The sequence below is a fragment of the Rhinatrema bivittatum genome, chromosome 5 (genome assembly GCF_901001135.1).
Source record: "Rhinatrema bivittatum chromosome 5, aRhiBiv1.1, whole genome shotgun sequence".
NCBI classification, from domain to species: Eukaryota; Metazoa; Chordata; class Amphibia; order Gymnophiona; family Rhinatrematidae; genus Rhinatrema; species Rhinatrema bivittatum.
Window position 1 is genome coordinate 243,084,854 of NC_042619.1, and position 13,523 is coordinate 243,098,376.

At 44.0% G+C, this 13,523-nt stretch overlaps 1 protein-coding gene across 6 annotated transcripts in view; it reads right to left on the reverse strand.

The window, feature by feature from the left end:
• LOC115092605 (interleukin-5 receptor subunit alpha-like) overlaps positions 1–13,523 on the reverse strand; it is a 50,255-nt gene that overhangs the window by 8,062 nt on the left and 28,670 nt on the right. For all 6 annotated transcript variants that reach the window (XM_029603633.1, XM_029603630.1, XM_029603631.1 and 3 more), the window contains 6 exons: positions 13,145–13,253; positions 9,260–9,444; positions 6,370–6,524; positions 3,255–3,396; positions 1,563–1,653; positions 1,291–1,381 (listed from right to left, as the gene is read on the reverse strand). In XM_029603633.1, coding sequence (XP_029459493.1) covers positions 1,291–1,381; positions 1,563–1,653; positions 3,255–3,396; positions 6,370–6,524; positions 9,260–9,444; positions 13,145–13,253 — 773 coding nt within the window. The remainder of the gene's footprint in view (positions 1–1,290; positions 1,382–1,562; positions 1,654–3,254; positions 3,397–6,369; positions 6,525–9,259; positions 9,445–13,144; positions 13,254–13,523) is intronic.

Here is a 13,523-nt window from a genome sequence, read left to right on the forward strand (position 1 = left end):
CATCATCTATTCTGCTGGGAATAAGGTGTGAATATATATATAATATTTGATCTAGGCTATAACTCAAAATATGTGGGTACTTAAAATAGTATATGTCAGAGAACCCTAAAATAGGGTAACACCACTAATGTTTTAAATGATTTGAGAGATGCTTAATATTGCAAGCTTTATTACACAATGACAAAGAATATCAAAACTATTCAAAAACACTATTAATTGAGCTAGTCAATCTTTCCTCATTCACACCACTTCTAAACTCTCTTTAGTGTTATGCATTTGTAGCATGAATATTTACATAAAACATTGCCAAAATATATACAGAGTGGGCCAGATTTTCAAAGGGGTAAGTGCGTAAGATACACGCGTACCCCCGCCCCCCCCCCCCCCCCCCGAAAACCTGGCCAAAGCTCACCCTGCGTGCGCCGAGCCTATGTTGCATAGGCTGCCGGCGTGCGCAAAGTCCCGGGACGCACGTAAGTCCCGGGGCTTTCCTGGGGGGGCGTTCCGGGGACGTGGCTGCGGCCTCCGAACCAGCCCCCGGACCAGACCATGGTGCGCCGGCGGCCGACCCGGCGCGCACAAGTTACGCCTGCCTCAGGCAGGCGTAACTTGTGCAACAAAGGTAGGGGGGGGGGTTAGATAGGGCTTGAGGGGGGGTTAGGTAGGGGAAGGGAGGAGAAGGTGCAGGGGGGGGGGTGGAAGGAAAGTTCTCTCCGAGGCTGCTCTGATTTTGGAGCGGCCTCGGAGGGAACGGAGGCAGGCTGCACGGCTTGGTGCGCGCAGGCTGCCGAATTTGGGCAGCCTTGTGCGCGCCGACTCCGGATTTTAAAGGATACGCGTGGCTAGGCGCGTATCTATTGAGATCCGGCGTACTTTTGTTTGCGCCTGGTGCGCAAACAAAAGTACGCGCTTGCGCTTTTTGAAAAAATGTATCCCAGTGCTTATAATGAAACAATAAAACCCTTTCAATACACCTGAACTTCAAGAAAGATACTTTGTGAATTGCAAATGAGTCACATGAAAGGCACCTTCATTAAAAAGGGAATACAGCTGAACCACAGTCCACAAGAAAGGACACTTTGTAATTGTTTCACAGGAATGTGAGTAATATGTGTGTGTGTGTGTGTTTGAATAGTTTTGATATTCTTTGTCATTGTGTAATAACACTTCCAATATTAAGCATCTCTCAAATCATTAGTGGTGTTACTTACCCTATTTTAGGGTTCTCTGATAGACATATATATACATATATATGTGTGTGTTTGTAAAAAAGAAAGCACTGTATAGTACCTGTAACTGATTTGCTTCTGAAGTTAACCACTGTCTGATTTTGTGTGAAGGCTCCGGTACAGGAGTAAAGAAAACATCAAATCCCTTATATCTAGAGGAGGGGGAGAGAGGAAAAAGGTTAATATTGTAATTGTCTTTAACTGAAAATGATTTATATTTTCCTCACGGAGTAATAACGTTTGCCACACACCTTGTGAACTAAACGGGCATACAGCAGTGCAGGGCATCTTTTCACAGGAATACAATAAGTCAAAAAATAATAAATAAATTACCTTTTACAAAAACCCCCAAGAAGAATTCTAAGGACAATTGCAGAGAAAATGGCAATTAGCATTAATAACCAAGGCTTGATGATCTCGTCTTCTAAGGGAAAGAGAATAGATTGAATAGGTTAGATTCAGTCATGTGTTCTAAAAGAAAATTCTTCTTCTTCTTAAAAAAAAAAAAAAAAAAAAGCACACAATAAAACAGAACTGCAATATTCATATTTGAATTGTAACTATTTCTTGAGTAGAGCAGTGTTTCTCAAGCAGTGTGTCATGGCATGCTGGTGTGCCATCAGACCTGATCATATCTGCCATGGAAAAGTCACCACTGCCTCAGATCCAGGCCAACACTTGGTCGCTGCTTACAGCACCTTGAAGCAATAAGAGACGCCAGCAGGAACTCTTTTCTGAGAATGCATCTAATCAGGCAGGTCACTTCTTCCTATTTATTATTTATTTGTGTTTCATTCCGATTTTTCGGCAATTCCAAACAGAATACATTCAGGTACTGTAGGTATTTCCCTATCCCCAGAGGGCTTACAATCCTAAAAGTTGGGTTTTAAAAACCCGTCATGCACCATAATTAGGGGATGCACGAAGAAGTAGAGATGTGAATCGTGTGATCGATCGTCTTAACGATCGATTTCGGCTGGGAGGGGGAGAGAATCGGATCGTTGCCGTTTGGGTTTTTTAAAAATCGTGAAAATCGTGAAAATCGAAAACCGGCACACTAAAACATCCCTAAAAACCACTCCGACCCTTTAAAATAAATCCCCCACCCTCCTGAACCCCCCAAAATGCCTTAAATTACCTGGGGTCCAGTGGGGGGGAGGGCGGGAAAACCGGCACACTAAAACAACCCTAAAACCCACCCCGACCCTTTAAAATAAATCCCCCACCCTCCCGAACCCCCCCAAAATGCCTTAAATTACCTGGGGTCCAGAGGAAGGGTCCCGGTGTGATCTTTTACTCTCGGACCTCCGGTGCTTGTAGAAATGGCGCCGACGCTACCTTTGCCTTGTAATATGACAGGTCAAAGGTAGCACCGGCGCCATTTTGTTTTTTGTCCCCCGAGGTCAGGAGCGTAGGAGATCGCTCCCGGACCCCCGCTGGACCCCCAGGGACTTTTGGCCAGCTTGGGGGGGCCTCCTGACCCCCACAAGACTTGCCAAAAGTCCAGCGGGGGTCCGGAACGACCTCCTGCAGTCGAATCGTGTTGTCTACAGCCAGCGCCATTTTGCGCAAAATGGCGGCGCAAAATGACGCCGGCCATAGACAACACGATTCGACTGCAGGAGGTCGTTCCGGACCCCCGCTGGACTTTTGGCAAGTCTTGTGGGGGTCAGGAGGCCCCCCCCAAGCTGGCCAAAAGTCCCTGGGGGTCCAGCGGGGGTCCGGGAACGACTTCCTGCATGCGAATCGTTTTTCCGTACGAAAAATGGCGCCGGCGCCATTTTGACCTTTATTTTTACATATCACTAACATGGCAATCACTCTATGTTATTTAAAAATTGATTATTATTGTTAGTGAGGGGAGGGAAGGGGATGGGATAAAATGTGTTAATGTAAGTGCTCTTGTTATATTCATTTTCTATGTCTTTTTCAAAACTTAACAAACAAGATTTAGAAAAAAAATTGATTATTGGTATTCTATAACAGTTGAGGTACCCTGGTTTTTTATGATAGACGGCAACATACCTTCACCAATAAAAACTGGTTCGCTCCATTCTCCCCAGTACTTGCTTTCTATACAGGTTTTCTTTGCACGAACTTGAATGGAATATCTTTTTCTCTGATCATAATCTGGAAACCGATATTCTTCTTCCATGGTATTTATGTTCTAATGCAATATTTGTTGAACAGTAGAATATATATTAAGCATTGCTATACTCATGTAGCATAGTAACATGTCTAAAATAGTTCAAAACGCATGCACTGCTGGCACAAAGTGCTTAATTCTGTGTAATATTAGATTTTAAAGTGAATTTTAAAAGTCAGGCACTTGCCAAAATCGGGAGATGGGTGCACATCTGGCACTGGCACATATCCACCCAATTTTATAAGAGGCCTGGATACACGTGCAAGTGCTGAGGCACACACATCTCATACCAGCTTAAAAAAGGGGCATGGTGTGGCATGATGTGGGTGGGGCATGGGCGTTCTGGGGCGGGGCCAAGAGATGTGCACACAAGTACCTATGCACCTGGGCATGTACCCTGGTCTAGTGCTGCATAGCTTTCTTCTATGGAGGAGGTGAAAGTCTTAATAAAACTAATTCCAGGCATCTATGAGGGTAGGGTCTGGGGTAACTGGGGGAGCAGGCTAAAGAACCAGGGGGTTTGGAGAACCTAGCTCTAGATGGATGTACTGATAATGGCATAGACACACGCCTGTTATAAAATTCCCTCACTTATATGGCTCAAACCTGACTTAAGCTGCTGGGTGCGCACAAGCTTAAAATTAGGGGCACATATCTATGCACCTAGACTATTTGATAACATGTATGTGTTTGTGCGTACTTGTTGTAAAATTGCCGTATCTCTAGGCATGCCCTGACGCACACACATATATGTGCGCCCGCGCACTCATTTGAACGTTACTGTCTATATTTCTAATTATTGAAGTATTTCTAGTGAATATAAAGCAAAGTTGCTTATTTATAATGGGTGCTGTCTGTGGACAGCAGGATAATCAGCCACATATGAGAGGAATGTCATCCAGTGGCACTAACATGGAGCATTTCCTAGGTCAAGGGTTATCAATCCAATCCTCTGGACATACCCAGCCAATATGTTTTTCAGGATCTGTACAATTAATATGCATGAGATAAATTTGTATGCACCTCCTCCATTGAATGCAAATCTATCTCATTCATTTTCATTGGTAGATGTACTGAAAACTCAACTGGTTGGGTGTTTCTGAGTTGAGAATTAGATTGAGAACCACTGCCTGAGATAACCTTAGGAAAAACCTAGAAGGTTTAATGCAAGTATTCAATAATGAAGATCTGGTAGGATGCTATGGAGGAGCTGAGCACAAGGGCTGGGACTCATGCCACATGGGCATCAAAAAATGGACCTTGAACTTCCTGGCCCTTTTTGGGGTGGATTTGAAAATTACAGACTGGTATGGCAACTGGACCTTGTTGAATCCTGGAGCTGACTGGCTGCAATATTTGGTGTCCACCTACTTTCCAACAGGAAGTACTGAAAGTGGTGTTTCCCACATTTAATTCTGCACATCCTGATAAAGCTGGTGGATGAGCACTGTCAAGATTCCTTGCTGGCATCAAGGAATCTGAGAAAGCCAATGAAATGTACTGTGGGCTCATCCTCCACCTCCATATTAAAGGGGATGACCTCAGCAATTCTTTATACAAAGGCTGGGAAGGTGAGGTCCTCTGGATGGAGTCTTACTCTTTGCTTGAGGAAGAGAGGGCTCCAAGGGGAGATCAGGTCTTCACACCTGAATCTCCAGACCTTTGAGCAGAAACCCAAGAATCTTCGTACTCAGAATCTGAAATCAAAGAAGGACCTAGAGATATGAGAATGTGCCAAATCTATAGTCATAACATAAAAAGGCCTTCTTGATGATTCTTTTTTGAGTATCAGGATTGAACAATGCTATACAGCATGGAAAGCGTCCCTCTTTGAAGGTGTTCTGCTTCAAATTGGTGCAGAGTGCATTGATGCAGGATCTTGATATCAAGACATCAATGCTGTTACTGATCTGCTTGGTTCCAGGGTATAGATCTTGAGGACTGGTGCTTGATGCTGTCCCTTGTACTTGTTGTAGACGTTGAGTGAAGACCTTGAGGATCCTGTCTGACTTTGTCTTGAAGGTAGTTGATGCCAACATCTGAGTGGGCTCAGTAGAAGACATCCTCCTGAGTAACCAATAGGGGGAGTACTGATGGCAATGGATTGGACGTCTGGAGACTGATATAGCTGGGTCTCTGGATGGAAGATTGAGTTCTCCTGACACAGCTAATTGTGAAGATGAATTGCTACAATCACCATCCCCCCACTCTTGAATCTATGCAATAATGGTGTCAAGACTCTGAAATTTTCCTTCAATGTACAGAGCCATATCTCTATAGATCTGAGCTTTTGAGGCCAAGGAACACTTCTCAGATGCCAAGAAGTAGGAGTAAGAATGTTCATTACTCCTGGGCTTAAGTTTCAATTTTTATGTTTAAGACAATAAAGGCATCCCCAGTAGACTGTGCAGCTCCTAGATCCTTTGATGTTGATGCCTTCAGTGCCAATGTTGATAGACTGGGCTAGTTTTCATGGCAAAAATGTCTTGTACCCTCAATTTCTGGATCTTGATTGCCCTGGTTGATGTCTTTATGCAGATTCCACAGCCAAGGAGATCATGCCAAACTTCATGATGATTATCTTGAAGTTTCAGTGGGGGCATTTCTTGAAGCCACTGGTCTTCTTTTAGGCCATTGTGAGACAAGTAGCCAAAATGAAATCAAAGCCTCAAGAAGGTGAAAATATATTTGTATCTGAAGTATTTGGGTGAATATGTGTTTGTGGGCATGTGTATGAGCAGAAGAAAACAGTGTCTATGCTGGCTTCTCCTCCTGTGTGTTGCAACTATCTTTTTTGGGGGCCATGATAAGTATCTACCTTATTTTGTGGAGAATATCTCCTTCATGACAGATGCTAGTCAACAAAATCCACATTTTTTTTCCTGCTCTTTGGCTTTCAGAGGTGAAAATGATTTGGGGCAATTCAAGTCTTCTGTACATACTGCAGTATTAGAATAAGCATCTTTATATAATTAAATCTTTGTAAGACATTACCCTGAAATATTGCTCCTTATTGGACTGATTGAGTATCACTTGGTAGAGGAAACAGCTTTTCTGTGTTGAACCTATTGTTGCTGGTGGACTCCAGTGAATTGTAGTATTCCCTTTTCCATAAGACACGGATATGTTAATTGGGGGGGTCAATTTCTCTGAAAGCAGATTAACAAACAATGGAATTTAATTTCAAAGGAATTGGAAAAACAGGCTCTTTAAACATCTATGCTAACAGAAGACAATGTTCATTTATTTAGTAATATAGTAATGATGGCAGATAAAGGCTAAAAATGACCCATCCAGTCTGCCCAGCAAGATGTTTGGGGTTGTAACTGTCACTCTGTGTGGGTTACTTCCTTGCCTTCTTTTTTTTATCTTTAGCTTAAATAATGTGAGTTTTAGACTACTGCAACCAACATGTACTGTAGGCTTCTGAAAACACACCTCAGTTTTAAAGTGAGGTGATACAGCAGCCAACCAGTGTGCCTGACTAAAAACACAAATGGACCTGATCCTTTGAAATTTGAGGAGCAGCTCAATGAACCACACATCAGACAAGCCGCTGTGAGCTGCCTACTTGTAAATAAAAACGTGTAGTCAGATTTAAAAGGTCAGCAGCTTGATAATAGGTATCTATTTTTATTTACTATATTCCATGCATTTGAAAACTGGGTGTTTTGGGAGAGGCACGACACAAACAGGCAACAGATTGAAAGTCTGTATCTAAGTTAAAACAAAAAATGGAATCGTTATTACTAAAAATGAGCAGTTGCTATAAAATCCTGCTATAGCCCTTGTTTCTTACAATAAATATATCACTGTTGTGGAAATTTCAGTAGTGCTTTAGTTCTTGATGGCTATGAAAAACTTTCCATATTATTTAGCTTTGAAGTTTTCAATGAGTTTCGCCAACTGTAGGAGTGTACAGGAAAAATTGTATTCTTCTTATTCTCCTTGGTTTTTTATTTTGTTGTGTTTTTAATATTTTGTTTTGTTACATACATAAAATGTATTTTGGTATATATAGACATCCACCCACAATATCAATTTTATGCACATGAAGTAATAAAATTAAACAAAATGAATACACATCCCTATCCCAGATATCATGAGTAAAAATCAAAAGGGTGGGCGCTCCCTTAATAATTATTAAAAATGAATGTGGATAAAGCTTCTGGGGTAGAGTTTTAAAAAACGCACCGACATTCGCCGTTCCCGGCATGCACACATGAATGCGCCGATTTTATAACATGTGCACGCCGATGTGCACATGTTATACAATCCTAGGCCCACGTACACATGCGCGCCCAATTTTGTATGCAATTAAGGAGCGGACTAGAAGGGAACTTTCCCATCCCCCTAACTACCCTTCTTACCTTTTCCCCCTCTCCTCTCTGACCCCAAACTCCTACCTACCCCACCCCAATTTTTTTTGTTTTCTAACTTACCTGCTCCTTCGGAGCAGAAGTAAGTTACATGCGCCGGCCGGCTGTCGGCAAGCACTTCTCCTGGGACACGGCCTAACGGCCACTGCCCTGGATAGCCCCGCCCCACCCCACCCCTCATTCATATGCATTAACCATGGCTGTTCACATCTATAAAAGTAAATTTAACAAAGGAGCCAAAAAGCTCATCATCAAGAATCCTGCCATTCCCAATGGTTGACACCCTCAGGGCCAGCAACAGTGATCCCGCCTTTCCGCAGTCCTGCCTGATCTTCGCTGTATTTTATGTATTTATTTATTTATTTATTTAAATTGTTTATATACCACTTACACAAATGTTTTATACGATCTACGTGGTTTACAATAAAAATGAGAGGATGCAGAATTCAAAAGGCGGAAAGAAGAGTAAAAGGAATCAAAAGGAGAATAAAATACAAAACATAATAAGATAAAACCATAGGATACAAAAACATGAAGTGATAAAGCATTAAAATGAATAGGATTAAAAGAGAGAGATCACAAAGTAGGATACAGTATAGTAAGGATCATGTGGTGGTGCGAGTTTTGTTAACAAAGAGACGCTGACCTGAGATGCCTGTTGAGCCTTCCAGACCAGCACACAGACAATCACAGATGTTAATGCCTTAACAGAGAGACACAAACTATCCAGCTCCTTCCTTGGCCAGTTTGGCCAATTAAAAGTTACTCTTAAAGGGGAATTTTAAAAGCCCGACAAGTGCCAAAATCAGGAGATATGTGTAGTAAAAAATTGCAATGTTCAGAGGGATTTCAAGAGAATTCTTCCGAAGTCTTTAATTTCAATAATGCACCGATATGCACCGAGCGGATTTTAAAAGCCACCCTTGTAGGCGCGTACGTGCCGCCATGCGCACAAATGAAAAGTTCCAAAAAGAAGGGGTGGAGTGTAGATGTTGTCTGGGCAGGGCATGGGCGTTCCTGGATTTCACGCTGAAATCTGCGCATAAATATTTACGCGCACAGACGTGCGCTGGGGTTCCCTGCCGTGTTACTTTACTTCTGCTGTGGATGACGGTGGGGTTTTAAGGATTAGGCTAACAGGGGAGAAGGGTTTACTTCAGCATCCTGTAAAACAGCATCTCCTACATTATTGAAATTAAAGACTTCGGAAGAATTCTCTTGAAATCCCTCTGAACATTGCAATTTTTTACTACACACCTCTTTTCTTCTTGATACTATTGGCTGGTGTATCGTCGTTCACCCTGTTCTTCCTGTCCTACGATCACATCATGTCCATGATTTCACCAGATGACTCTTTGTTCTTTCCTTTGGCAGCGCTAAGGCCTCCATCTCACTTCCTTCATTGTTCTCAGCAATGCAATCTTAATTACATACTGCTTTGTTTCATTGCAATGATAAAAATGCAATATTTTATCTTAAGGAAACTACATGGTTAAGGCTCTTACCTATACGCAAAGTGAGGAAAGACCGATTTAACTGTGCTGCTGAATCCTTGGTTGACACAGTTGCACGTATCCTCGGACGGGTGCGTTTAGGTACTCTGAAATCTACATCTTTCATGTGACATCCAATGTTTCTCTTCTCTGCATTTGTTAAATATTGCAGGCACTGAAAATTATGCTTCTTATAGCTGTTAGACAAAGTACCACAAAATCCTTATTATCTAAAATATATTTAGCTTTCAAAAGCTAGTCACAGATACATTGAGTTAAAGTCCAGTACAAAGAAATAGCCTACAACTCATTTGACTCTCATTTCTTTGCAAATGAAACATTGAAACAAAACATCACCAAACTAGATTTTCTGCCATGCCTCCTTGACAATGGCAAATAAATAAATAAATAAATAAATACCATAATGGGCCACATTAAAAGACTGGACAAAAACAAACAAGTTTGAAATAGGACATCTTTTGACCAAAGTTTTAATTTCTTGCAACTACTAGCAAGGAAAAGAATGTAGGTGAATGTGATTTTCAACTATACACACAGAGGCCGATTTTTTTTAAAAGCCAGCATGCGCCAGTCCTGGGAGATGTGTGCGTATTTTCAGAGCGGGCCAGCCATGCGCGCATCTCCAGGTACACACAGAAGTGCTGAGTTTTGGAAAAGGGGCAGGGTGGAGTCTTGGCGGGACAGCACAATTAGGCACTGTCCCGGTGAAGCGGACTGGGAGGGACCTGGGGTAGGCCCTGTCCCATTGTCGCGCGTTTCTACAAAAATCCCCCCCCCCCCCTTGTGCGCGATTTTATATGGGTGCGCGCATGTGTGAGCGGGTATCAGATTTTATAACATGCGCACATCACCGCACATGTTATAAAATCGTTGCGTCCATGTGCGCGCACCGCCCATGCGAGGCTTTGAAAATTTACACGGCAGTGGGGCCACCGTAATAAGCCATGCTAAGCCATCTGCACATTTTTGCATAGGTTTGTAGGCACTAACCTTACCTATGCATGTAATAAAGGTTTTAGCAACAAAAAACTCCCAGCAAAAACACTTGAATGGTTTAGCACAGGTCAATGCAAATGGCATGCAAACAAAACAATTACCTATTCAGGCCAATGCAATACTGTGCCCTGGCCACAGTGCACAGCTTAACACGCGACTGGATGCACGTTTTTGACGCGCACCCATAACCCTGATGCAAAACGGGGGTTAACGCATCCAAAATGCGCATCCAATAGAGTGTAAATTCATGTTGATGAGGCTATTAGCTATTTCCCCGATGCGAAAAAAAAAAATAAGTACACCTGACGCGAACATTTTTACCCTCAAAAATTAATGCCTACCCCCGAACAGACTTTTGTTATGACCAGGAGAGACATGAACCCTTGGACCGATGGGGAGGTTGATATGACCTTAGGAGATAGCTCCTCAGGTTCCCCCGTCGGGTGGCGAGGCAGAACAGAAGTTGGGACTGGCTGGATCCTCGCTGCAGGAGACTTAGATGGGCCTCTGAGAGGACGAGTAGGCATGAAGTCGGAGCAAGGGCCAGCTGGATCTTCGCCACTGGAAGCCCACGGCCCCCCAGGGAGGAGCCCGTAGGGACCCAGGCCGCTGGGTCTAAGGTGGACCTTTGAGAGGTTGAAGAGACATGAAGTCGGTGCAAGGGCTAACTGGATCTTCGCCACTGGAAGTCCGCAGACCCCCCCGGGAGGAGCCCGTAGGGACCCGGGCCGCTGGGACTTAGGTGGGCCCTTGAAGGTGGATGGTCCGGAAGAAGTCCGAGGTCGAGTACCAGAGGATCACCGCTTGCCAGTCCGAAGTCACACACTGAGGAATCACCGCTTGCCAGTCTGAAGTCACACACTGAGGAATCACCAAGAAGAAGCAGGAACCAGGAACCCGAGGCACCAGCAGACTCACCGGAGCAAGCAGACTCATTGCCAAGTCAAGGAGAGAGTGGAGGGAGTCAGCTTAAATACTTCCCTGTGCCTAGCCCATCAGGAACAGGTGAAGTCAATTTAGAGGGCGAGGTCCCTTTAAATTCTCAAAGGAGGCGCGGCCTCGTGCCTAAGGGCAGGGCGGCCATCTTGGTCTTGGGAGCGGTACAGAGCGACCTGACGCCGTGAGGGGAGGCCTGAGGCGCCTCTCCCGCCGGCAATTACCATGGGGACCTGCGCCGAGGTGCGGGGGCGATTGGAGCTGGATTCCAGCGACCTCTTCGATGCTGCTGAGGTGGCCCTGACGCCGCTAATCAGGTAGGGGCTTGCGGTCGCGGGTGGCCGCGAAGCACAACAGCTTTAAGTTTCAAGGAGCCCAAAAAGTTGACAGGAAAGCAGAAAATACTGCTTTTCTGTACTTTCTCAGACTTAATATCGTGGTGAAAAAAGAGAACGTTTCAAAAAAAAAATATTGTTTTTTAAAGTGTGCCGGTGGACAGGTTAGGAAAAGGGACGCTCAATTCATGAGCGTCCGTTTTCCTAACCCGCTGACAGCCACCCCTCCTGGGCGCCCGCTGCTGAGGAGGCACTAGGGGCGCTCAATTTGCCCCAGCACTTCCTTTTTAGCACGGTAAGCCATTTGCATATTGCATCGGGTACCCCAGAGAGGTCGATCGGCGCGCGTTAGGAGAGTGGACGCTCAATCATGAGTGCCCGTTTTCCACGCGCCGTTATTGATTCGGCCTGATTACCGGACAATGTAGAGAGTCGCGCTAGCAAGGAGAACTGTTAGTGTGGGGGGTTTTTTCACCCGGGTTTTTTAGCACCTGGGTCAGGGCAGGAGTAAAAGTTATAGCACCGGTCTGAGCCATTATTTATTTATGTATTTGTTATTTGAGGGCTGTACCTGAGCATAAGCCAAGTCAATAATTCTGCTGCATACTTGAGGGAAACTATTCCTGAGAATAAGCAATGCCAACTGGATCAATGTAAGAGTACTCAGTTTTGTCCCATCCCACTTTAAACAGCCAATAAAGGAACTCTGCAGCATTTTTTCATTAGTACTGACTTTAGAGCCAGTTTTTCCCATGATTGTCTAAATTGGGGCTTTAGCATGAATTTTTGCGCATGTTTATTTATTTATTTCACTTAGCCTGGGGCTCATTTGCATGCCATTATGTTATTGCATCCCACAGTGCTGCCTCTTTTTATTGCACACACTATCAAAAACCGACACTAAAAATAGCTCCAAAATCGGCGCTATTTTTTTGTGCTGATTTCGGCGAAGGTTACATTATAACAGCCCCACTATCTTGCACCCCATCCCCTAGCTTGCCTGCCCACACAAGGAGCCCGTGCAAAGCACGCGGCTACTTTCCACGTGCGCACTTTCCGCCTGCTCATTTTCCAAAGGGAAACAATAGGGGTTTGCTTCCCTCTCAGAACTGGAGCAAGAAGATGCATGGGCTAAAAGCCCGCCAAGCTTTGCACACAGCCCGGGCTTACCGTAAATTGCTCCTCCTGCACGAACATGAAGCCGCTCTTGGGCACAAGCTGAGCGCTTTCATAACTGTGCAGGCAAACTGTGACAGGATTTTGGTCCTCTTCCTCCCCCTCTACTCCCCACCGCCTCCCACACACACACACACACACACACAGGGGGTCATTTTCAAAGGAGTTACGCATGTAAATGTGACATACTATCGTAGCAATTTTCAAAAGCTATTTACTCGAGTAAAGTGCACTTACTTGAGTAAATCCTATGGACAATTCAATGGCATATATTGTAGCAATTTTGAAAAGCCCACTTACTTGAGTAAAGTGTATTTACTCGAGCAAAAACCAGTTTTGCTCGAGTAAATGCTTTTTAAAATCTACCCCAGAGACTATTGCCCGATTATTAAAACTGAGCCTTCAAAATAACTTAGAATACTCGCTCCTTTACCTGAATGAAAAGAAAAACTGCAGGTCCTCTGGGGTTTCTTTTTTAATGTTCCAGGTGCACTCTAGATTGGAGATGTTATACACCACGCATAATAAGTTGTGAGTCGGCGCTGTACAGCAGAAAACAAAAAAAAGATGTTAGCTTGTGTCCGTTTGCCCAGTTTATACGCAGCAGAGTGCATTGCTATTGCGATAGTAACAAAAACCTCCAAGCGGTGACGGGTATAACATTGGCCCCGCCTCTTTTGTGTAACCTACCTTATTTATCAGCATTCAGTCTGAGGATGCTTACGCAGCCAGGCTTGATTATTGCAGCTTAGTTAGACTTTCTTACAGTTCAACACGCAAACATAAATTGAGAATTATCGTCTATATTTATT